At 42.2% G+C, this 25,956-nt stretch overlaps 3 protein-coding genes across 4 annotated transcripts in view; 1 reads left to right on the forward strand and 2 right to left on the reverse strand.

The window, feature by feature from the left end:
- The window catches only part of LOC117471421 (protein TANC1-like), a 33,936-nt gene extending 26,933 nt beyond the window's left edge, over positions 1 to 7,003 (forward strand). Inside the window, exons 21-29 of the mRNA XM_034116416.1 lie at positions 204 to 337; positions 424 to 547; positions 1,160 to 1,335; positions 1,879 to 2,008; positions 2,433 to 2,462; positions 2,546 to 2,637; positions 2,793 to 2,939; positions 3,886 to 3,986; positions 4,128 to 7,003. Of these exons, the coding sequence (XP_033972307.1) occupies positions 204 to 337; positions 424 to 547; positions 1,160 to 1,335; positions 1,879 to 2,008; positions 2,433 to 2,462; positions 2,546 to 2,637; positions 2,793 to 2,939; positions 3,886 to 3,986; positions 4,128 to 5,451 (2,258 nt within the window). The 3' untranslated portion in view covers positions 5,452 to 7,003. The remainder of the gene's footprint in view (positions 1 to 203; positions 338 to 423; positions 548 to 1,159; positions 1,336 to 1,878; positions 2,009 to 2,432; positions 2,463 to 2,545; positions 2,638 to 2,792; positions 2,940 to 3,885; positions 3,987 to 4,127) is intronic.
- Positions 7,004 to 7,461: 458 nt separating this feature from the next.
- On the reverse strand, positions 7,462 to 17,327 carry wdsub1 (WD repeat, sterile alpha motif and U-box domain containing 1). 2 transcript variants are annotated; one of them, XM_034116415.1, is made up of 13 exons: positions 17,013 to 17,035; positions 15,804 to 16,217; positions 14,995 to 15,182; positions 14,440 to 14,526; positions 13,353 to 13,446; positions 12,141 to 12,174; positions 11,986 to 12,026; positions 10,708 to 10,814; positions 10,579 to 10,596; positions 10,281 to 10,307; positions 9,711 to 9,890; positions 8,297 to 8,431; positions 7,462 to 8,134 (listed from the first exon to the last, which is right to left on the reverse strand). In XM_034116415.1, exons 2-13 carry the CDS (start codon positions 16,199 to 16,201, stop codon positions 7,983 to 7,985), a joined length of 1,461 nt encoding a protein of 486 aa, XP_033972306.1. In that variant the 5' UTR covers positions 16,202 to 16,217; positions 17,013 to 17,035; the 3' UTR covers positions 7,462 to 7,982. The 2 variants fall into 2 exon arrangements, with proteins under 2 accessions (XP_033972306.1, XP_033972305.1); XM_034116414.1 differs by lacking the exon at positions 17,013 to 17,035 and adding an exon at positions 17,257 to 17,327 and having other exon boundaries at positions 7,465 to 8,134; positions 15,804 to 16,215.
- An 881-nt stretch (positions 17,328 to 18,208) lies between these two features.
- Positions 18,209 to 25,956, reverse strand: part of LOC117471423 (bromodomain adjacent to zinc finger domain protein 2B-like) — a 42,718-nt gene continuing 34,970 nt past the window's right edge. Inside the window, 10 exon segments of the mRNA XM_034116417.1 lie at positions 18,209 to 19,642; positions 19,795 to 19,938; positions 20,676 to 20,977; positions 21,473 to 21,619; positions 21,709 to 21,844; positions 22,383 to 22,711; positions 23,230 to 23,390; positions 23,616 to 23,771; positions 24,025 to 24,274; positions 24,990 to 25,756. Coding sequence (XP_033972308.1) covers positions 19,486 to 19,642; positions 19,795 to 19,938; positions 20,676 to 20,977; positions 21,473 to 21,619; positions 21,709 to 21,844; positions 22,383 to 22,711; positions 23,230 to 23,390; positions 23,616 to 23,771; positions 24,025 to 24,274; positions 24,990 to 25,756 — 2,549 coding nt within the window. The 3' untranslated portion in view covers positions 18,209 to 19,485.

Genomic DNA, 25,956 nt, shown 5'->3' on the forward strand with positions numbered 1-25,956 from the left:
GATTTCCATAACTGGTCAGATGTGTAGATTTGTATTCAAACTGAAAGAAAAAAAACACCTGCGTTACCCTCCAATAGATTATGGTAATAACCAACGTTGTTTTTCTCTCCGTCTCTCACTCCTGCTTCTATCTCTCCCCTAAATGTGTCAATTACATATTCTTCCCGCCTCGTCGTCTCATCTCTATGCCGACCCTCTGCCAGTGCTGAGCGCGGCAGCAGGAAGAGGGAGGATGGAGGTGTGTGCGTTCCTCCTGGAGGGGGGGGCAGGGCTGGAGATACCGAACCGCAGGGGGATGGTCCCGCTGCTCAGTGCCACCAAGCATGGACACACCCAGGTGAAGAGGAGTCTGGTCACTGGCACAGGACGTTCTCTATTTAACCGGTATTCTTTTTTCTGTAACACTTTTCCTTCCTTCTCCAGGTTGTCGAGTTGCTGCTAAAGCACGGTGCAGATATCAACGTCTCTGAGAAGCAGGGTCGCACCGCCCTGATGCTCGCCGCCTCAGAGGACCACACCAGCACTGTGGAACTGCTGCTGTCAAAGGGTGAGGGTCCCCACCTCCGAAACAAACATCTCACAGTATCTTCTATCTAGAAGAGAAATGGCTACTATGTTTTGTATTTCTCTAAATAAAAACCCACTTATTCTATTATTTGGACCAGAACAAATCAAAAAGAACAATTCCTACTTATTCCTTGTAACAAAGAGTAGCAATAATAAACTACCGGTGATTATAAGGAATTGGCTAAAAGATGATCATTTAATGAATTCAGAATCGAACAATCTGGTGAAAGAAATATATGGAATGGAAAAAATAACTGTGAGAAATATAAATCAGGTTTATATCTTTCACGATAGAAGGAAACATTTGTGAGATAAAGAACATAAAACATTTCTATTGACCCTCCAGTTTGGATGTGATCATTAATGTACGTATGAGTATTAACGATGTATCCGTTACCCGTTTACTATATCCTATACATTTTGGTTAATCAGTTTACATTTTTTAAGTTTGTTGTCTCTTTTTCAGATTTTTGGTTTGTTTTTTTGTTATTTCATATATTTCAGTTGACTGTTTCTCATTATTTTATGTAGACCCTGTAACCAGATTACTGATATGGACAGCAGAACGATATTTGCCTTTTTGCTGTCCCAGGTGCCTCTCCGTCTGCTGCGGATCAGGACGGGCTGACCGCCCTGAGCTGGGCGTGTCTGAAGGGGCAGAAAGGTGCGGTGCAGCTGCTGGCGGAGGCCGGCGCCGACCTGAACCACCCGGACCGACAGGGGCGGACCCCTCTGGACCTCGCTGCTCTGAACGGGGAGGCAGATATAGTGGGTTTCATGCTGTTGTTTATATGACATTATGTTGAAAATGGAGTCCCTTTTTCTTTTTTGCACTCTCTTTATTTTTGAAATAATTTTCATTTTAAACCCTAAATACTTTTATGCATTACAGTTTCTTCCTCATGCAATTTGGTGGACAAATGTAACAATAAGTTGCATAACATTATAATTAAAAAAAAACGATTCGAAATGTACAGTACACATAATGGTCCAAAAATACAAAAACCGAGCTATTTTAGAAAACTTTAATAATTCATAATTACTATTAATTATGATAATTATTTCCCCTGCAACACAGGATGTCAATTTTCAATCACAGTTCAAAAACTTGATCAGCAGGAGAGTAATCAAAGCTATCTGATGATTAAACAATCAAAATCCTCCGGATATTAAGGGGCAGCTTTGTTGCTAATGCAGGGACACACTGTGTGTAATCAAACAGATTATTAACATATCCAGCAACATTTCTATTATGAGAAACTTTGATTTCAATACAAAAATAACATATATTATTATTCCATGCACGAGCAGGTTCATTGCCTTGTGGAACATGGAGCGGTGTTGGAGAGAGACACCACCGCCACCAGAGGCTCGGAGCGGGCGCCGGGCTGCCAGAACCCCGCCCTGGTGGCCTCGCTGCTGAAGAAAGGATCCAAGATGGGTATAAAGCATAGACTGTATATAAAACAATGTTTACCATAACAGCCCTACAGTTAATCTCACCCCCATGCATTTTACAGTCAAAACAAGGATCAAAAAGCAGCTAACTAGTACACGACACAGTTAAACAGCTCCTATACCAGCACCACAGCCTATAACATGAGCATACAGTTAAATCCACATGAGTCTGACTAAACTTGCCACTAAGTGTTTTAAAAATTTTATATAATTGATGAAGACTCACTTACAGATATATCTTTTTTGAAATATTTTTGCACCTACCTTTATATCACTTTATATTTTACTTCCATGCAGTATTTTGATGCGTTCTACTCTGCAGCACCTACAGTTTTACATCCACCTCTCCAACTCATTTTCTCCTCTCTCTGTCTCCCTCCTCGGTCACGACCTTCACCGACCAACAGGCTACAAAACGGCTCCACATGATCGATCAGGTACATGATTTATGCAAGACATAAGTAAAAGAGACAAGTTGACATAGATAATAGAAAGATAAATATGTGTACCCCTCCATCAGGTCACGCTACATGGGCTATGGCTTCCTCCAAACCAGACATCCTCCTCATCCTCCTGCAGAAGCTGATGGAGGAAGGGAACATGCTTTACAAGGTATTATAGATTGTTGTAGACGGTGAGAATGTGGCAAACTTTGCTGCATTTCTTTTTAATAGACTTCAAACAAGGTGTTTTTGTGGATTGGTTGTCAGAAGCTGTCTTCCCTTATCATCTGTTTCTTTCTCGCTGTCTTGCTGTGTGTTTTTCAGAAGGGACGTATGAAGGAGGCAGGCCAGCGTTATCAGTATGCCCTGAGGAAGCTACCTCGTGAGGGGCAAGGAGACGAGCTGAAAGGGCTCAAAGAGCTGCGGGTCTCCCTCTATCTAAACCTCTCCCGCTGCCGCAGGAAAACCAATGTAAGGCCCCTGCTGTAACAAACTGCTCATGCACTATTTAACACCGGCAGGTTTATTAGACGCTGAGGGAATGGCAGGAGGGCTGGCAAGGCAAGATAGATGGTTCCTTAAGATATATAATTTATCCTTATAAACAGCAAAAGATAATGTCAGCAAGGGTTTAGCTCACAGTAAAAATACCTCTGCTTTTCAGATCTAATTTCAAGTCCCCTGGTAAACAGGATGTACGCGAAAGACCTGCAGGTGGTGACATAATGAGTAACCGTGTGCTGTTAGTGAAGAGATAGATGTGTGTGGCCTGCAGCCACGTTTGGATCCCACCCCAGTGATGACAGACGTCCTAACAGACTGTGTAAAAATGCCATGCTTAGGGTCACTGTGGCCGATGAATAATGGAGCAGATAATGTGATGTGATAAGGTCACCCTCCCTGGCCAAACAAGCGCACTCTCCTTCTCTGCGTCTCAACAGGGGTTATTTACAGTGGGTGTGCTAGTTGGCTGGCTAACTCCACGTATTATAACAGAATACATGCAGTAAGGGCCAGCAGAGAGAGCACATGATACCGTCATTAAACATTCAGCAGCAATGTTCACAATCTCCCATTCAAGGCAACCATTTTGACCTCACTCTCAAGGACAGAATCGCAATGTGTACGTGTCAATATTCACCTGATGATGAGAGCGGTAGAAGAAATAAGAAATACAGCAGCTCTCTGTCTGTTTTGTTTTCTGCTCAATAATAATGATTGCAGCGTGAGTTCTGTTTCATTAAACAAGCTTCGATATTTATATAATGAAGATGCAAACCCTAACACTATTTTTATTGGATTGGCCCTTAGAGCTTTTCTGCAAAACAAACACTTTAAAGTCTAACCACTGATCATCATGCAGTGGGTACGTTTGGGCTGCATCTGATACTAAGTGTACTTTTCTATCTGAAAACAGGATTTTGGGATAGCAGAGGAGTTTGCCACAAAAGCCCTGGAACTCAAACCCCGGTCTTATGAAGCGTATTATGCCAGAGCACGTGCCAAGAGGAGTAGCAGGTACAAACAAATTCAATATAAAGTATATTACTTCAAAGCTGCTCAATTGAAAGTTAGCAATTCACTGGGATGCTACTCTCTGTGGCAGTGAACATGAAGTCTTTTTAAAGTGCCTTTGTTCCCTTTCCCTGTCCTCCCCAGGCAGTTTGCTGCAGCGCTGGCAGACCTCCACGAAGCAGCACGACTCTCGCCGTCCAACCGGGAGATCAGGCGCCTGCTGGTCCGGGTAGAAGAGGAATGCAAACATCATCAGAAGGCGTGCAGCAACAACATGGCACAGGGTTACAACAGGGACCCTCACACCCACCACCATCAAACCCCAGAGGAAGAGGCAGACGTCTATTCGCAGGGAAGCCTTGAGAGGCAAGTCCCTGCGGAGCACACTGATACCGAGAGGGAGGAGGACAAGGACGACGAGGAGGAAGCCAGCTTGCAGTGTGGAAAAAGTCCTGAGTTTTGGCTCCTGAATCCGTACGCTCCCAACAGGATCCTCCCTGGAGGCGTGGCCTTTGGTTTATCAGATCAGCCGCCATGTTTCCCTCAAGAGGAATATGTGCAGAACCAACTGTTTGTGGAGTTGCCCGAGCCCGTTTCTGCTCTGAACAGACAGAGCCAGGGCCTCAGCAGGACTCATCACCACTGCCACTCTCTCCAGACAGGCGGCCGGGTCGGGGGCCGGCCTCTCTCTCTGTGCGGTCCCTCCAGTCCGCTGCCAGGCAGACATATGTCCGCTTCCCTGAGGCCGGCCCCCGTGCTCGGTATTGACATCGGCCATGGATTAGCCAATGAACACCCGGGACACAGCCCCACTGAGCTCTATCACCCCATGTCTCCCAACAGCTCCTCCCCACCCGGGCCCCTCCATATGTACCAGCCCCGCTCCTCCAGCTTCTCCAGGGGCTCGGACAGACTGTCCACCCACTCTGTGGCTCTGGACGGCCTGGCTCTCGCCCTGGGGGCCGGTATGGAGGTCAGGAGGGAGGGTGGGGGAGGAACAGCGGGCTCAAGGGGGTCCAGCTCCAGCCAGGCCTCCAGTGGGAACCTGTCAGACGGCGGCAGGCAGCAGGTGGTGGACGCCCCCTGCCCCCTCAAGAGTAGCGGGAGCTTCAAGACCAAACCTGAGCTGAAGCCCCGCCCCTTCATGGGAGTGATGGACAAATCAGTGCGAGTCCAGGGCCAGCAGACCTCTGGCCCGAGCCGACAGGGAGGAGGGATGGAGGGTCTCAGTATGTCAGTCATGGAGTTTCAAGGGTTGAGCAATGAGTTCAAACGCGCTTCATTCCAGGAGCAGCAGAGCCGGGAGTTTGGGGAGCGGATCCTCCAGCGAGAGTCCAGAGTCAGCGCGTCCTCGCAGCTCCGCTTCCCCGACGGGAGGCACAGACAGGCCAGCCTCACCAGAGACAACCCCGCTCTGCATATGGCGCCCATCAAACCCAAACGCTCGTTTATAGAGTCCAACGTGTGAATTGACTTTATCAAAGCACAGGTGTTCAACAAACTTTGTCCCACATAAGGTAGCAAGGGAGCTAGCTGAGGCGCTCCCTTCCTTGGTGAGCCTGTTTTGTAGAGTTATGCTGCTGAACTGCATTTACAATCTAGAACCAGTGTTCAACTCAGGCTACTACGCTTCTGCTTACATGTCTACAGCTACACTAGTGTATACAAGAAAACCAGACATACCTTAAGTAGGGATTTAAAAAAAAAGTAATATATTGTCTTAACTTTTCATTTATTATAACAAATATAGAAGTCAGAGAAAGCTTTTGTGCACGAATATTAAAAAAAAAACCTCATGCTATTAGTTGCAGGATATGACCATTTCTATCGTCAAGTGTATTTTAAAAAACATTTATATTTGTACGGTGTACACTATATTTGCAGATTATATATTTCCCTGTAAGTGGTTATCCGTCAGCATTACAGGCTTGAAAAGAAATTACTTTGTGTGCTTGAGATTCTTTTTCTTGGTACATTTGATAAAAGATGAGCTGTACGACTATAGTCATAATCTAATATTGAATTGATTGCTTCAATATTCACAGTATATGTAATTTATTTTTGCATAGCAGAGAACATATTCATAATAAGTGTTTATTGCTTTATTTGGACAAAGAGCGAGAGCGTTTACACAAGCAGTCAAGGAAACAGTCGAGGATAGAACATATTAAGACTGTGTACATTGCTGTATGTCCATAGTTGTCATATACCCTTTTCTGAGTCAGACTATGGATTACAGAATGTTACCACATTATCATTGTGGTATAATAAAATCTTAATGGAGGACTTCATTTCTACATCTACTTTTTTCACAGTGTAATCCATAAAATGCTCCCAGAGCTTCAGAGTGGGTATGGATAGATACAAATATAGAACAACCCAACTTATCTCAATTGGGTTGTTTTTTTGCACAGGAAAGTAAATCATGACATACTTATCCAGTAGGGTTTGTAATAACCAGGGTCCTGTGATGAAAATCTAAAAAAACATATGATATGTTATGTGTTACTGCAAAGAGACTGAAGTATTGGCAAGTATTGTTTTTGAAGGAGTTGGCGGATTTAGCCTTAGATGAAAGGCTAGTGAAAATCAAACCTGCAATAGCAGATTTGTTGGCCTCTAGGGGGCAGCAGAAAATACGTTATGAGCACAACATTGACATATGATCACATTTAAAGTTAATATGAACTTGCTTATTTACACATACAGTGATTACAGAGCAACATTAGCATTTGTGTTTGTAGCCACCAGATGAATGTACGTCCAATATTCACTTTATTTTCAGCTCTGTATTTGGTCTCTACCAACTCCTGCTTAATGTTCCAGTGTGTTCAGCAGCTAGTAGCGAACTCGTAGTAGTTTGGGGCTGATCGGTCTTCAGTGTTTCAGTGCTGAAAACAATACTATAAGAGTGTTGAGAGCAGTGGCGGCGCCAGGGTATGGCTGGGGTAGGCTACAGCCATACCAAGAAATGGCTTAGCCCCACCATGAAAAGTGATGCAAATTCAATTAAATAATAAGCGAAATGCTAAATGTTGAGAACACGGATTGCGAAAATATACGGGTCGTGTCCACAGCACACAAACTGATCCTGCTGTAACAACAAGTGCACGTTACTGATGCAATATGGTTGAGACCATTCGGGCTTATGCTATAAGAGGGGTGCAAGGAATAGTCCAAGTAGTGGGGGAGTTTTATACACTAAAGGTGTGGAAATTCTCTGGCGTTATAATATCAGCGCGGCCGCGGTCAGATCAAAATGCCTCCGAATGCAATTTGAATATACCTACAGCCAATCAGAGCAACGCAACGTTGGATCTGCGTCATGCCTTATTGATTGAGATCAATCGAAACCGCCATTCAGTATCCCCATTGGATCTTCAACGTGTACTATCATACGTCACGTGCACAGTGATCCCTTTTACTACAAGACAAATGTGCCGTTTTATTTCATACAGTTCCATTTTGATTGAGACAGGGAAATAATCTAAACCTCACGCGTGGCGTTTCACTGTCAAGGGGGGCAATATAGCGTGTATGTAATTACATTGCAAATACTGACTTGAGCACCACCACTGTATGGGTTAGCCCTACCATAGATTAGCCAACAAAAATGCTCTGGCGCCGCCACTAGTTGAGAGAGATCGAAAACAACAACGTTTCCAGCTAAAATGATCTATAAAGCTTTGTTATTATTTAACCTTGCGTTCCTCAGGTGGCCAGAAGCAGTGCTACCCTGTGACTCTCATATTGCTCTGTACTAACTTTAGGTGTTATGGAAATTCAAACTAAATAAGCACAAAGAACATTTAGACCTGTTGATTTGATTTTGCTTCACAGTTAGCTTTATAAATGAATGCAAACAAAAAACTCTAACAGTATGTAGATGCCTTGAATGCAACACAATGAATCTGATGCACCTGTTCCTGAAATGCCTTGGACTCCTGTCTACTGTGGGGAAGATATTTGGGGTACTGTGGGTCAGAGGTCTTTCAGATGCTAGCGGCTTGTCTGCCAGCGGCCGATAGCCATTTTCAGGGTGTGATTAGGGGTGAGCAGGGTGGTCAAGAGGGGGAGGTTGGTCATGGGGCTGGACCGGTTCTTAGTGTTGATCCAGCTTTCAATGGCCTCTCTTTCATACGAGTATCCATCTGTTGAGAAACGTCCACACTAAAATTACACAAAGAAATACAGGCTAATCTGTTCAGACTGAAGAAACCAAAAACGTTGGAGTCTAATGGACTGAATCCAATTTATATGCGTGTAATTATTTGTAAATTGTGTTAACGGGAAAAGGTCTCATTGTCGTTTACCGGCAGCAATGACTGGTTCCCTCATCAGCTCTCTGGTGATGGGACACAGGAACTCATCAGGAATGCCTGAACACACGGAATCACTCTTCAGCTCCTCCACCTTCCTCAGGAGTTTACTGCGCAGGCCTACTGACTCTATACACACACACACACACACACGCACACACACACACACACACACACACACACACACGCACAGCAATAGAATAATAGAATAAGGAAATGTGCCAGAAGAGAAAACAGACGATCAAGACTTTGTGTCCTCTCATTAACATAGAAATCACTGGAGTCTCAAGAAGAACAAGCTGAACTGACCCGCTCACTAATATATACAATACATTCTATATCAGAGCATTTATTATTCCTGTGTTTAACACTTTTCACTCTTGGATGGCAAATGTGAGCGTGGGTGAGAGAACATGGTGGGAGTAGATCATCTCGTCTCCTGACTGTCTGTCCGTATCAAAGTTAAAATCTAAGCAAGCACTCGAATGCATTTTACTTCCGAATACTGTTGAGAAAATCGGTTGAAATTAGTAGCTTTTCTTTCAAAATGAATAACATGATTATGACAGTTGAACACAAAGCCCTCCCTGATTGCCCTATTGGTACACTGGGTTTCACTTTGTTATGGTTCCTCTTCAGGAGGAAACAAATACATTGATTTGCAAAGATATAAATGTGTCTCCGTCTTAAACCCGTTGCTACTCGATGCTGTTCTCCAAGTTCCCCAGCAGTCAGAGCACTGAAGCTGTTAAACTGAGGAGTGATTGACAGGCACTGTGGGATGGAAATGAAGGCATGGAAATAAAATAAACATTTGACAACTAAATGACGAGTACCGGCCTAACTGGTAGACTGACATCAACAACATAAAACTTCGACTTGTGGTTGCAAATCTTGCAGGAGAAAGGAAGCTATTAAAATAGCTTTTAAAAGTCACAAAGATTCCTTCATGTCAGACACACTTGAAAATACCCAAGAAGGCCTAATGACACTAGGCTTAAACCCACTTTATGGAAAACACAGTTTTGGGTTATGTAACTGGAGAAGTGCTCCAGATTAAAGTCAGGACTGCTGAAGCCCCAGAGCTGAATACTTTTACTGGGCTGCCTAATATTATGTAATCTTGCTGACTAAAACCCCATCAACGTTCACTCAGTCCTCCACCCTTACTTTAATTTAATGAGCTGACTTGTATCCGTGTAAATAGGTACAAAAATCCTAATCCACACACGTCCATGTTCATGCTCACAGAAGAGCAGGCGTGTAATACCTTTAAGACTAGGTTTATATTCTTACATGTGGACATAAGCGAGCTTTAGGACTGTGACAGCACGAGGGGCCGAGGCAGTATCGCTCCAGCTGTGTGTGTGTGAGGATCCCCCCAACCCCCCCCCCCCCCCCCCCTCACCTATGTGCAGCTCTGACGCCAGCGTTTCCTTGGTGAGACTGAGCAGCTCTGTCCCATCAATGTTGTTGGCCCTGAATCTGTCCACCAATCCCTCGAGGCCTTCCTCCACCAGCCACGCTGACACATCCCCCTCCGACCAATCGCTGACCAGCAGCCTGGATCGGCCCGCTGAGGTTCTCCCTGAGAAGTGAGTCAAAGGCAGACGCTCAGTCCTAGTGGGCTGTAGCATGCTTTGTAAAGTGGCCAAGATTCTCCGTGCAACACTATCCTGGAATCCTGCTGACTATGTATTGATTAGGGGGGCTGGGTCTTGTGTAAAGATAAAAACAATTGTCTGGAGGTTTCATCGACTTTGTCATTGACACAAGATGAAACAAAGATGTGAAAAGTAAGTTGTACATTGCACACGGAATCGCACCTACCAGCAAACACATGACTATTCCATATTATGAGCAAGTTATTTTTGTTTTTGTGCACATAATACACAAGTGTTGCCTCATTTAGTGACTTTTACAGATTCCAGGCACCCAAGTGTGACGAAATATAAACAAATATTTTCTTCCTTCTTACCTTCACTTGATGGCAAAGCAGACAGCTCTGAAACACAAAAAGAAAGGAGTAAGTAACTGTCAACATGAGCAATGAAATGTAATCATTGAGACTGAATAGTCATTAGGAAAAAGAGAGCGCAACAACACCTGTGTCCTTCACCACACAAATGAAACCAATTTACCTCATGACTTCTCCAAAGCTAGAAACTCTGCTAAAGACTGAACTAGTCTGTAAATGTTGCATGGTAAAAGCCGCTCTCTCTCTTTCTTACAAGTGTCACGTGTAAAGGATAATAAATATTTAAAATAAAACTTACCAGGCAACGACTTCCCGCCTTTCCAATGGTCACGATGTGCAGGATAGGAGACAGACACAAAAATAAGTTAAAAGACAAAACTAATGTATATAGATATTACTCTAATGGAGAGATGTGTGTTCTTCCCACCTCGGTCACTGCACCCGTCCTCCAGCCTCCAGATGTTTACAGTCTTATCCATAGACCCCGTAGCAATGAGCGGTGAGGTCGGGGAGAAGCAGCATGCCGTCACCAGCCTGCAGCAGAGGACAGTCATCACCTGTAGGATGGTCTGAGCAATAAGGTGTAACTTCCTCTATTATAGTAAAGGCCGTCTATCAAATATGGAATATCAAATATCTTATTCCTTAGATTTCAATTAAAGACCAGTAATGGGAAACTTGGAGAAACAAAAAAACACATGAAACCTTTAAATGAAAGTTGTAAGAAGAAACTTTGAAAAGTGATTCTGTGAACATTAGACACTGAAGCAGTTCTATTCAAATGCCCGCCATTAGAGTCCCAATTCGGTGATGGCATACCAAGGGCTCCCCGTCAAATGAAACCTAAAACTAAAAGATCTGAATACAAATTCAAATAGATTTCCAGCAGATTCAAGAAAGTCAAAGCAACGTTAATCAAGACAATCTCTCTGAAACCTTAGCGGGATTGCTCAGAAGTGTTAATTCACAAAAAGTGAGTTTACTTCAATCAATGCGATTTAAGAATTTAGAGAAAGGCATACTTTGGCAATGTTTTATTACCACTAAAGTGAAAGGACTTTCCTGAATGCATTTTGTCAAATGATATGATGTGCTTCTTGTTTGCCATTCATCCACTTTCTCTCAACTTGCCTCATCTACTTCCACTTCAGTTAGTGATTTCAAAATGACTTTCATTTGCCCCACTGAAAGGAAGAGAGCGTTCTGCCTTTCAATCACAGGTGGCTCACTGGACTTAAATAGCTGGTAAGTGTGATCATTCAGCCGTGGCTTATATGTACGGTGTGTGCATGTGTGAGGGTAGTGAGAGACACAGGGACAGCAGGCTTACCTTTTGATACAAATGCTAAATGCATGTTTTGTGATCACACTGGGTCAATATCTATTAGGTGTTGTCTGTTCCTTCCCTAAAAGTCAGATCTAGTTGTAAATGAGAGGTCGAAAACTAAAATGTACCGCTTATGTTCATAAAACTGAACAATTTGATTATCTTACAGGTTATTATACTCCTCCAGATATTTCAAAAACTAAATAATTCCAGGAATGCCTTGCAAAGCATCTTGCTGTGGATGTTCTTCTCCAGAGATTGTGTTTGTATGTAAACACAAGAGTAGGTTAGTACACTCAGACGTGTCAAATACATTTGTATATTCTATAATTAAGAAAATCCACAACATAATTGAACCACATTCATGTAAGTATTTACCTCTCGTGCTGGTTCAGTGTGTACAGCAACATTGCATTTTTCTGCAATCAGATAAAGTAAGTGTTATGCAAAAAAGAAATAAAACAGTTTGTTATAAATGGAGCATGCACAAGTTGGACTATAAAATAAATCAATCTAAAAGGAGAGTTACTTACAGCATCATAGATTGCAACAGTTTTGTCCACAGAGCTGAAAGAAAAGAGATAAAAGTGTGAGCAGTATTTAAAAAAATATGATAAACCTTTGGTACTGCATGTTCAGATCCACATTCACTCCATGAGGAATAAAGCAAACCACGTCGCCCCCCAGTGTTCGCTCTGTATACTGCACTCTTAAAGCTGATGCGGTTGGCCTACTTAAAGGTCCAGGCACAAAATGAATATTTTACATCACTCCCTTGATCCTAAATGCATCAAGACATGGACAGTGATCTACACAAGATCAAGAGATTGAAGTGAAATATACATTTAGCGTATGGTTTACTATTACAACAGTTAGAAATATGTACATGTGTCTGTTTAAGACCCATCAAATACAATTTGTGTATAATTTACACTTCTGCTGACAGTTTCTCAAAGTTACCAAAATATTTGTAGGTTTTATCTCAAATTCCCGGCCTCCATTGGTAGAAAATGTATCTGATACTTGCATCTCATCAGAGAGAATATTATGTCAGATTTTTCCCACAGTTGTGTTATTATTTTGTGATAATGTCTGCTCTGGTAAAGACAAACAGGGGGGGGGAGAAGTACTCAGATCTTATACTTAAGTCAAAGTAGAAGTACCAGTGTGTAGGAATACTCTGTTACAAGTAAAAGTCCTGCAATCAAAAGGTTACTCAAGTAAAAGTACACATTCTGCAGATTGGCCCATTTCAGAATAATATATATTATATATTTTGATTATAATTCTTGATGTATTAATGTGTTTATCAAGCTGGTAAACTCATGCCATGGTGGAACTCATTTTAATTACATAATTTACTGCTGGGTAGCATGTGAAATTAATCCAGGTGTAACTAAAGTCATATTTAAATGTTGATTATATTGTGTATCATCTATTAATTATTAATTGATATCTGTAAAGTAACTTAAGGTACTTCACAAATGTAGTGGAGTAAAAGTACACTATTAACCTCTGGATTGCAGTGGATTAGAAATACAAACATAACATAAAATGGAAATACTCAAGTACCTCAAAATTGTACTTAAGTGCAGTACTTGAGTAAATATACTTAGTTACTTCCCACCTCTGAAGACAGAACATATCAAAACAAAGAGCATAAGATTTGAGAAATGGTAAATCATTAATGTGTGCAAACATATGAAGTCACCAAAACGCTTCTAGAACATTCTTAAAGATCCTACCCAGACACCAGCAGCTGTCCGTCTGAGGAGAACGCACAGCAGAGGACTGGAGCTGATTGGCCCGTCAACGTGTGCAGGAGCTGCATCTTATAGCCTGCAAGAGAGGGGGGGGGGGGGGGGGGGGGGGGGGGGAACTGTAGTTACACACAACTGGGTCAGATAACCCCCACCCAACTGACACCAAGCTCACCAGTAGGTAAGGGATAATGTGCAGCGAGGCGGTCATTATTGGAGAAATAATTGTTGTTTTCTGTGACTGTCCTAGTCTGCTCACAGTTTATACCGTGTTCCCTTAGTGTTTACTTCCTGTCTCCTTCTGTTGATTTATCTGACGTGCAGTGCCGTCTCTCTCTTGATCCCCCTTAGCAACGGGTAATATAGTGCTTAACAGTGGTCTATACTGCTGTCATATTGACTTCTGAAATGTCCGAATTTACAAATCAGGATCGAGTATTCAACTAAGCCATGTAATAAGCCATAGAGGTAGGAACGTTTTATATGAAGACTGTGTTCTGCTATTGGTCACAATAATTGTTAGCTTGATAAACAGACCCCTCCCCACACACACACAATGATACAGTTGAAAAAGGAAACATTGGTCAGATATAAAAATAAAATACAACAGGAGTGCAGAACATTTAGAAAATGTTATATGCTTAATTTTTGGTCATATAAAAGCACTTAATAGCATCAGAAACTTCTGAAAGAAGCTTGTACTGGCAGCTATCGAAATAATAATATGTCTTGAAATAGTGATGCTGGTATATTACAAAGCCGTTACACGAATAATTGTTATTTCCTCTGAGAGCTCTAATCTGAGGGAATTTTGTTGAACTGCACACATCTATATTTAGCCTCACACTCTTCTGTCTGACAACGTAACAGTGAAATCCTGCCTTCATGGCGGCACTTGTTAACTATATACCTCGTTCGCAACACAGGAACATTGTTCATGGAAAACCAAGGTCAACTCTCTGAGCTGATAACGATTGGACGTTGTAATTATGGCAGAAACGATCATGTGAGCTAAAGAGATCCTCCTGGTGTGCAAAGATATGTAAAGATATGTGAGGATGTGTCATTCTACCTCCACAGCCGGACTTGTTAACAGCCCAGATCTTCAGGTGACTGTCCTGCCCACAGGAAGCCAGACAAAACTGTACAGACTGACCACCTGGAAAGACAATAAAAACAAATATTCAAAAATCACAGACTCAATTTTTCACTAACAACTATCAGTCGGTTGATTTGATTCTTCCCTACAGTGAAATAAGACTGGCTCATGCGAGATATAGTGAGGTTAGAATATATGTTAACAGATATGCATAATTAACTGTATGTACAGATTACCTTTATTCTTCTTAATAACAATTATATTTTCATTTTTTTGTAGTTATTCATATTCATTTAGTTTCTGGTAAAGTTCAATTTGAATTCAAAATGAAATGGTAATGTTTTTTTAAATGTGTTTTTAATGAGATATTTGACTGTTTAACAGTAAAATATCCTGCCCCTGTACCCTGTATTAGTTTCTTCAATAATCAGATAGGAGGAATTCTTGCTGGGTTAAGTTTATGCAAAAAATGAGTATTAACCAAAACTAAATTCCTGTTTAATTGTTATGAATCCGTTACTTTCTCACCACTGAGGATGCTGGGAGCGAAGGTGCAGCAGGTGACCCCCAGGTCGTGGGCGTTTTTCTCCGCGAGGAGCTGGTTCATGTCCAGGTCCCACAGACGCAGGTCCCCGTAGGTGGAGCCCGTCATGAACAGCTGACTGCAGGGGCTGAAGCAGCAGGCCACCATCGTCGTGTCACTCACTCCTCCGCTCCTGCAGAACACAACCAACATCTGCATCAGCCGGGACATCTTTTAACGCCATTGTTCGAGTACAATCACGTATGGAACTGCATGCTGTTTGGAAAGCACACATATTATGTCATTCAACTGCAAACAGTGGTGTGAGGAGAAGGAGGTGTACTATGCTGTATCTCCCGTATGAAAAAATCTGCATTTACCAAACTGTCTTTATTATCACTAAATCTGATTTGTTTGAAAATGGCTGAAGACTTTTCTTTTTGCCACTGCTTTTAATTGATATATTCATATCTCACACTGCACTGTAACTTGTATTCATGTACCTGTGTTATTCATGTTATATTATCTTTGCTTTTAAATGAGTGTTTTGAAATGCCCTTTTATAATATGTTTCTCCTGCACTATTTCTTAATGCTCTTAATGTCTTTGAATTGCTTTGTGTTGAAAGGTGCTATATAAATAAACTTGCCTTGCCTTGTTTAAAATGAGTTTGTTTAATTTAGTTTGTAAAATGTCACACAAAGTGACCTAGAAGAATCTGGAAAAAAACCCACTTCACCCTTTTAAATAATTGTCTTTTTTTTTATTGACTTAGTGTAACAGCTTTACTAAAAATCTAAGATTGGAAATGAACCTTAGCAGCTGTTTGGCGGGGAAATCCCACAGAGCCAAAGAGCCGTCCGATGCACCGGACACCAGGTGAGCAGAGTCAGGAGAGAGAGCGCAGATCCTCACAGGACTACGGCCGGGATGCTCCAGCACGGCCTCGATCTCTCCCGTGCTCATGGACCAGACCAATGTGGTGGCATCAGTGGAACATGAGGCGAGGAACTGTCCGCAGCTACTGAAGCAGCAGCAGTGCACGGTGTACCCATGTCCCGTCAGCGGGGAGAAGGGAAGCTCGGAGAAATCGTGCGTGTTGTATATCCGGAGAGTTTTGTCCCCAGAACACGTGGCGAACAGTTTCCCAGAGAAGGCACACCAGTTGACATCGTCTCGATGGTCTTGTAAAGTGCAAATCAGCGACGTCATTTGGAGAGCCGGTCCTGAAGTACACAAAGAGAGAAGGAAAGACACATTGTATAATAAGGAAAAACTGTAATCTTACGGAAGAGGATTAGAGCCACATGAACACAATTCAATTCACATCCCCACTACTACCTCACTTTTCCATGTGGCTCTAATCCTCTTCCGTATAATCTTAATATTACATATCATTGGTAAATACATATTTTTGGGTTTGGACTGTTGGTCAGACAAAACAAGACATCACCTTGGGCTTTCAGAAATTGTGAGCTGTGAGTCACAACATTTGAACGTTTCCATTTCTAAAAGCTCTGCTAATGTGTGTTGAGTGTTTCACATGGCTCAGACCACGTCCCTGTGAAAGCATAGGACTAATAACTAAACATTTAAGATAAGTGCAGAGCTGTGCCCTCCACATAAGTGAGATTGGTTATCTGATGCTGATAGTAAAATAATACAAAAGCAAGTTAGAAGTGGTGGAAAAATGCAGATATTTACAGAGCAGACACACTGTGTAACTAAAGCAACTAAAGGCATGCATTGACTTCAGTAAAGTGTTATCCCTTCAATGTTGCAGGTTGCTCTTTAATAGATTGTATTTTATTTGATGATTGTATTTCGTATGATTAAAAGTAACTAGTAAGATAAATGTAGTGGAGTACAATAGCCTCTGAAGTGTAGTGGAGTAGAAATATAAAATAGCAAATGGAAACACTCTAGTAAAGTACCTGTATAAATGTCACATATGAACAGCACTTGCTTATTTTAAATGGCTCATTTAAGTTTAATTGCAGACAATAAACAGGCTGAATACCATTTTTTATAGATTTTTAAAGATGTGCTAAGAAGAGAAACACCATCAGAAAGACAGCAGTGAAGCCTCAGGTGCTGAGTCTGTGGAGACAGTAGCTAAAGCTTTATGCTAGCTTTATACCTAATGCTTTAAAAACATAGGCCATTATTCACAAGCGACACTTTCAAACTATGACAAGTAACAGTCCAACAAGCAAACTCAGGCCGTAAATAACGTAAAATGTTATGGTAGTGTTAGCTACGTCTACCTGCAGCCGTGAAGCTCCCTCCGTGTTGTCCGTTCAGCTGAATGATGTTTACTTCCGCATTGAACAGCTGACCATTACGTCAAGCTGGTTACGTCACCCACTGTCTCGTGTTGATGAGCTCTGAAATCAGGACTCAATAATGGGGGGAAGTGGTGTAACTAAAGTCTTATGTGTTGTTGATTATATTTCACATCATAAATACAAATCTACAAAGTAACTAAAGGTATTCAATAAATGTAGTTGAGTAAAAGTACACGATTTACCTCTGAATTGTTGTGGAGTAACTCAAGTACTGCAATAACACAATTCTGACTCCTGAGTAATTCCATGTTCTGCTTCCAAATACCCTTTTACTCCACTTTATTTATCTGACAGCTATAACTACTGATTACTTTGCCAATCATAATACGAATAGATCAAGATGAGATAAGAGGGGACATTACACTATGGGTATAACATATTATTATTATCAGACGTGTCCTTTGTCCACTGCGTACTTTTGTATTTGGAACCTACAGTCATGTGATAGTCTACACATGTGACTTGGGAAAGCAGGGAGGTGTAAAGGACATTTACTCAACGCTTTTTCATTAAATCATTTTTACTCTACTTCACTTTAACGGGACATTTGCACTTTTTATTCACACAGCTATTTAAAGCTTTATTTAGTTGATATTTACTTCTCAGGTAAAGGCAGACAGAAAGCTACAGACAACACATATGCTTTATTGTTTTTTAGTTATGATGCTTTGCCATAAATTAAACTAACCAATAAATAATAGAGATGTTAGTAAGCGCTATCTTGAACTACAAAATGAAAATGCTATTAAAATACTATTGAGTGCATAAATGAGTTCTAATTTTAGAGAACAAGAATGATTTATCCACACATCTAACACTTAAAAGAAACAGTTCTGTAGAATGGAGTTAAATAAAACAAGTTGAAGTCATGTACGTTGAAAAACATCCTTTTAATAGGTCCGTGCCACACACTAGTGAAAAATAAAGCTCCTACAAAAGAATGATACTTTTATTCCACAATATTTAAATAAAGTAACTTCAAGTATCTTGACTTGCGTACAAAAAAATCTAGCTGCCTCCATCAGGCCACAACACACAGCAAGGTTCAACACAGTGGTTACAAATGGCCGTAGGTCCTCTGTATTGTGGCAGATTACGAGGAAATGCATCATGGAAGCATAACTGAATGCTTGTGTTTCCTTTTTTTCTGCTATGGAGAGGAATGATTTCTGTATCGCTGTCCAACTCTGGAGGCCTTGTTGGATTGAAATCAAATAAAAAATAACGTTGTCATAAGAATGAAAACTAAAACAATAACATCCCCTACATGCCCCTGTTGGAAGGGTAGGCACTACCAAGATTAAGGATACCACAGTGTTTGCAGAGGATATGTATATACTGTACAAACAATATTTATGATAATGTTTTCATCACGTTCACTAAAATAGAATGCTACAATCATTCTAAGGCATAAACAATATCTTAATATTCTTAAACAATTTTTACACATCGTTCCAAACAAGACATAATATTGACATTAATAAACAGTATATACACATGAATCACCTTTGTCTAACTGTTCCTCTGCTGTTCCTGTGAATAAATGCAGTTTTACAGTCTGAACAAATGAATGCAGTCCTCTGTTGCTCCAAAGCACTGAACAGTGTAAACAGGGTTTTTTTTCTTGGCTTTGTTTGATATTTGGGAGAAAAATTAAAACACAAAGACACATTCCTTTTTTCAATTCGAAGCAGTTCAGCTGATTCTTCCTTTTCATAGAAAATGAAGTGGACCTTGATTCATAAATAATTATTACAAAATTAAATACATTCACTATAATACGATTAAATAACAAAAGACTATGTACAAGTAGTGGAAAGTATTCTAGCGCCGACATATCAGTGACAGTTGAGGATTAATTCAGTGCAGTGTTCTGAGACAGGGAATGGTATTGCACTACAACACCCCGTTTCTCTGGGACTCTTTGGGGCCCTGTTGTAATAAAATTCAGCACACCTCATAACATGACATTTAGTTTTTTCAAGGTGTCATCTCTCTTAAGCACACCATGGTTCCTTATTAAGAATTTGACTTGTTCTTCCATCCTGCAAAGCCACATTCTTCATCAGAAAATAAAAATAAAGTAAAACCTGGTGCTCCGAAATGAAGAGTTTAATGGATTTATGGGAGGGGGATCTGAACAGACGTTTAGTTTGTTTGTTTCAGAAGCTCAGTCCATCGCTTCTCAAAGAACTTCCTCATGTTGTGACCAGCTCGACCAATTTCGGAATTGTCTTCATTGAATTTTTCGCAGTTATCGTAGACCAAGTTGACATCAATGATGAAAGTCTCCAAGTTTTGATACCTGAAATAAATGAAAAAAGTTAGACATCACTGTGGTGTACACACATAGTATAACTAAAACATATTTTGTAAACAAATATTTCCATACTTTTAAATGATGTGCAAACACCCTGAAGCTTTTCATAGGAAAATAACAAATGGAGGTTGACTTACTGGCTGTTCACAAGCTTCTCACGTATGGTGGAGAAGTCCATGGGCTTCTTGATGACCTTCCTATAGCCAGGGACTGATTTCTGGTTGACGGGTGTGAGGAAAGGCCATGCATCCTGATGCCGTTCCAACTCAGCAAGGAGCACCCTGTTGAGCACACAAACACACACGCATAAACACACATGAAGTTAAACACAGAAAACCCTGCAGGTTTCTTCTTCCCTCAAAGCTGCTATTATCAATATCACTAACAATACAATACATGCTGCTTATGTAACAACACATTATTATTCAGCTCTGCAGTACCCCTCAGCTCGTACATTAATAGAGTCTTTCAGCTAATTGATTTGGTTTTATGGCGCCCGATTTATTGTTATCAAATGAAATGAAATCGTGTTAATTGTTTATTAATTAAGGGAAACATTTCACAGCTTAAGAGCCAGATATTTCCCAGAGGGGTTGGTATAGATTAAAAGCAGAGATTTATTTGATATTAATTAATTAGACATACAAATAACTCTTAATGACTACTGGACGTGTGGACCCACATTTATTTAAAGGCAGTTTTTTATTTGCTGTAAGAGATTTAACAATGTTTGTTTTTATCTCATACAAACCAAAACTAGGAAAACAAGACTAACTTACTTTTTGCTGAAATGAACTTTGAACTTTTAATCTAGGCAAAAATAGCATAATTTGATTTGTTCAAAGACCGTATCTCTTAGGGTTGAACCACAAAATACTTTTTTTTATGGATAAATAGAAAATACAATTTGTTACAGCCCAACAGTAGATGGCAGTGACTGTGAAAGTGTTTATAAGATGGCGTATTAAGAAGCAGAATTCAACAAAAAGACAAGTGTGAACAGGCCGTCAGCAAGTACCTGCACAGACCCAGGTCCCTGTTGTTGTCTCTGGCTGTCTTGGCTCTCTTCACAAACACAGGGCTTTCCTGATTGGCTGCTGGCGGAGCAGGTGAGCTCTCCTCTGTTTTCCTCTTCCTGCTGGTGTCTTTTGCTCCCTTCTTGGGCGTGTTGCTGGCGCTGGCCGGATCCTCCTCCGTCGCCTCCCCGCTACCCGCCTGCTTCCCGTTCTTCTTCCCCTCTCCACCTTTCTTACCTCCTCCCCCGCTGGATGTTACTGCTTTGCTTGGAGTTTTTTTGTTTTTGGGAACTGGACCACTTGCCTGCGTAAAGGAAACAATGCATTATCTGAGGTCTGGTACAACTAAAACGGTTCGTAAAGTGTTGAGTTAAACCAATTTATCAAATGTATACTCCCCTTTCTTAAAGTATCAGTTTAACTTGTCATATCTTACACCACTAATATGATTTAGTTTGACCCTGAACACATCTACATAACACATTTTGTAATGCTTAAAATTATCTATTGTTTGATTTTAAGTATACAATAGAGAGGTGAGAGGACGTCCTCTCACTTCTCTATTGTATACTTCAAATCAAAGCATATACAGCCCAAGATCGATAGAGACTAATATCATTCTTTGACCAAGAAATTGTTGTTAAATACCAACATTGGATATTGCTGTATATTGTGTAGATAAAAGTATTAATATTTTAATCACAGAGGAAGGTGGGCATCAAAAGAACTACATGCTTAATAACTAGGATTTTCTCTACATTCCAGTGAAGAAAGAAGACATTATGAATGGCTCTGATACCTTAGATATGCAGGACGGGCAGTACCAGTCTCCCTCTGGGATGGTGGTGATTTTAGGTTTGTGACAGTAAGTGTGGCAGCCTTTGTCACAGCCGTCACACAGCAGGAGGAGATCCTCGTTATCCCCCTTCCTGCAAATCTGGCAGTACTAACAAAGCAAAACAAAGGCATCCATTAAAAAAAAGCAACGAGAATAGTAGCTACTCTAGATGTGTGGTTTGAAAATATGCTGCTCACCACTTTCATAATGGACCTCTCCCAGGCTATGGACTTCTGCAGCTGCTGGATGCACATGGCCAGCTGTGCAGCGCTGCGCACTTCAGTCAGAGCCTTCCTCCAGACCTTCATGCCATGGGCCACCTCCTCCTCACCACTAAGAGGAGATAATGAGGAGTGATGAGAAACCAGAATACTCACACAGATAGGTGAATATGTCAACTGAAAGCCGTAAACAGTATCAGTAGAACCAGCCGCCAACAAGACAGCAGACCATAATAAAGAGCTCCAGCTGTGCAGAGAGAGGTGTGAGGATTTTGGGGTGAAGGGCGCTGAGAAGAGTTACACACCGAGTTTGTTATGTGAAGGGGAAGTTCATGCAGAAAGAGTGAAAACCTGAGAAACTGTACTGAAGCACAACACCATGCAGATGACTGCAGAAAACAAAACAAGCGGGTAAACCAGTAAAAGATGCCTTTTACAGTCAAATGAAGCTGAGTGGGGTCCCCCACCCCACTCAGGAAACTGCACAAGACCAAAGAAAGGAACAAAAATGCAACAAGCCACCACGAAAAATCTGCTGTGAAAGCAGCAAAGACCCTCACTGTTTGAGTAGTATGGGAAACATAAAGCACACAGAGAGGAAAGGGTTCTCAATGGGAGAGTGGGGAGCTTTGGTTGGAGATATGACCTACCCTTCCCTGTCAGCACTAGTGGATGGGGCGGGAGCAGGGACAGTGACCGTACCGACATTATCCAGCCTGATCTGAATGGTGGTACCTAAGGGGCTCCTCAGGTACCTTCTCTCGACGTTGCGCTCCAGATCAGCCAGACGGGTCACTGCTATGTCCAACGGGTTGTCCAGGTGACGCATCACCCTGCCCTTCTCCCCCCGCTCCTCTGGATGGTCTTTGGAGTCCTTGTCTCCCGCGTGCGCTGACGCTGCCGTGGACTTGGTGAGGGGCTTGTGCTCGTAATACACCAGGTCCTCCCGCTCAGATTGAGGCTCCGGAAATGTCCAGCCCTGGAAGATGAAAATCAGCATTACGTTTTTGAACATGCTGTTCCCATACTCTGTGAGTAGCTTTACCTCAAAAAGTGAAGCTTTGTCATTTAATTTGATCAATTTGTGTGTTATCAATTAAATTGTGAACCAGGAAGTGATTGGGAGAGTCCTAAAACACCAGAGTATTACCAGAATCTATTTATTTGTTACTTCTGTGTGTATTATTTAGAGGGATCTATTAGTGAGATAGAATAGAATAGAAATAACAATGCCACTCACATAGCTATTTCAACCCAAACCACAATCTTCTCTTAAACCTCATCAAGTTGTTTCCTTTGTAGACAGAAGTTTATTTTGAAAATAAAATGTGAGCACTTTACAAGGGGTGTTTCTTGGCAGTGAAGGGGAACCAACAAAAAAAACAAGAACATCTTAAGTAAGCTATTATACGTATGGGAGAACATGGCCCCACTCCACAGGTTAAAACATATTTCTTACACGCTAACAACATGTGTATGGTTGTGTGAGCGCCTTACCTTGACCTGCAGGCTGGCGGAGGTGACCTTCCTCTCGAGCTCCTCCACCTGCTGCAGCACGGCGATGTCCATCTCCATGGCCTGCTCCTCCACACACCAGCCTCGCACAGACTCCACGCTCACCTGGCTCTCCTCCAGCTCATGCAGCTCGATCATGGCCACTAGATGGACGACATGAGAGATATCAGCCATGAATACACACACACACAAACACACTTAACGATGCAGGTAAACACGCAAGCAATGTAGAAAGATGGCTCATAAATAATACAGTGTTTGCGGTGTATTCAGGGATCACAGAGGGCACTCTATCGCTACAAAACTCTATCTATTTTCTTAATATATGCTGTGATTATTAGCTTTCTAGAAGTGTTTTAGGCACTTACCGTCTCTGTGTTTGGTGCAGACCTGGGGGACGATCTCTGTGTATTTCTGCATTTGCCTCAGGAGGCCCTTCTCCCTCATGCCTCGGCTGTGGAGAGCTGCGACTAAACCCCTCAGCTGGTAGATGTCAGACACCCGCCACCACCCTGTCAGCAGCTCTGAAACAACGAGCACAAACAGGCAGTTAAACCACAGGACACTGAACATACATCACTGTTAAAAGGGGCTTCACTCAGCTATGTTATACCCAAATGAAATTGCGTACAGCAGAGCAGAACGTTCCCTAATCCAATTATCTTGGATTATTCAGGCAAGTGAATTTTTTCAGGTAGGTGAATTACCGTTAACTTAAAAAATGGGGGTTGATTACGGCCTCAACTTTATTCTTATCAATGCTTTTTGGTCACTCACCCTCTGGAATTGGCCGAGGTGTGGCGTGGTCCAGGGATTTGGGCATCTCCAGGGCAGGGGAGGGCATGGATGAGGTTTTCTCAACGCACGGTAAAGGTGATTCGCTCTTGCTGGAGACACTTGCTGTGGTGTTGCCCTCCAGAGAGTGACCCAGCATGGGAATGGGGCTGCTGCACAGAGGCAGGCTGGGACTTATAATGCCGCAGGGCCAGCTTCCGAAAGAAACTCCTAGCAATGGACTGGACTTCACCTGGGGGGAGAAGAGGAAAAACAAAAGGGTGAGGGAGGTGGGGGAGAAGGTAGTGCATGGTAGAAATAACTGAACAGAACACAGCTACACTAAAAGAAATTAAAATTAACTTTAATCAAATGTATTATGTCAAAAGGTTCCATATAATTGTATTAGGTTAGTTGAAAGCAATAGTATTAAAGGTCACCTATCATACAAAATCCACTTTTTCATGTCTTTTATACATAAATATGTGTCCCCTCTGTTTAAAGAGATTCAGAAAGTTTCAGGAAAAAATGCATTATCTCTTTTTGTCCGGATCCATTTATATAAAAACCTGAGCTGATCAGAATTTGACCACTTTGTGACGTCATAATGTTTTTTGGCTTGTGTAACCATTAGCCAATCACCAACCAAGGTAACACCCGCCCACCTTATCACCTGGATCTCCTCCTAGCGTGGGGAGTGGCACCTTATTCTCATCTAAAGTAACAGACCCAGAATCAGCACTTTTGAAACAGGGCTGAAACAGAGGGGATTATGGGATGTATCATGCTACAATGCATGATCTGTTTGGTATTTCGAGCCAAACACTTCAGAGACATGTTTTGTTTATAACTGAGAACTATATTATATTGATGAAAAATAGTATAATAGGGGACCTTTAAGTTGAAACTATTATTTTGTATTTATAGTTCATTAAGTCAACGTTTCAGTTTTCGTGTAGCAGCCTCACCTGCAGGGCAGACAGCGGGTAGTTGAGGAGGCCAACTGGGTGGTGTGGGCTGGCTGAGGCGGCGGAAGGGGTGAGAGGCAGGGCGGGGGACTTAGGTGGGGAACTGGGCCCGGCCGGGGTGGAGGACGCCTGAGGAGACACACGGGGGGCTCCTGGAGGGGGTGTGGTGACGGAGGTGAGGTCACAGGGGTTGCGAGGGAGCAAACTGAACCAGTGTCCGCTCCTCTCCGTCAGGACTCTGAGGAGCTGGTCGTTGGGTTGGAATGAGATGTACGGAGGTGGGGCGGGGGACGAGGTTGGAGGAGTGGTTTCTGGGGATTCACGTGGGGCAGATAGTGAGGTTGAGGCTGGGGGAGGGATGTTGGTAGTGTCATTAGTGGTCACCATGGAGGTGGGTGTTGCTACTGTCTGCTCAGAGGTATTGTGAGTGGGCGAGGATGGTGTTACTGTGCTTGTAGCAACATGGGGACTCTCTTTCTCCTCTGCCGTCACAGCTTCCTCGCCAACGTCCTTGTTGACGTCCCGGAATGTGCACAGTTTGGTTACACAGCCTGGCTGCTGGTAGAAGAGCGCCGGGGAGTGTTTCTTCCCTTCATGCTCCTTTTCCTCTTCCTTCTCTGACTCCAAGCCTTGCGTCCGAGTGCTCTGCCCATCGAGGTCTGTGGGTTTCTCCTTCTGCAATTCCATCTCCTGAGGTTCCTCTTTGACCTTGAGCTCCTCTGCTGCTCTCCTCCTCCTCTGTCGCTCCTCCTCCATTTCCTCTGGAGCTGCAGGGAAATGAGGACGCGTACTGTTAATGTAGCTGAAACACAACTGAGGGCTGATTATTCTGTAACATTGTCCTACGCTTGCTTTTGGAAGAGTTGTATAAGATAATTAAAGTCAGACTCAGATAAGTCCTAGAGAATTAAGACAAAGTTAAACATCATCTGCATATTTGACACTGAAAAAAACAGAAGATGTATTA

Source organism: Trematomus bernacchii, unplaced genomic scaffold, assembly GCF_902827165.1.
Source record: "Trematomus bernacchii unplaced genomic scaffold, fTreBer1.1, whole genome shotgun sequence".
NCBI classification, from domain to species: Eukaryota; Metazoa; Chordata; class Actinopteri; order Perciformes; family Nototheniidae; genus Trematomus; species Trematomus bernacchii.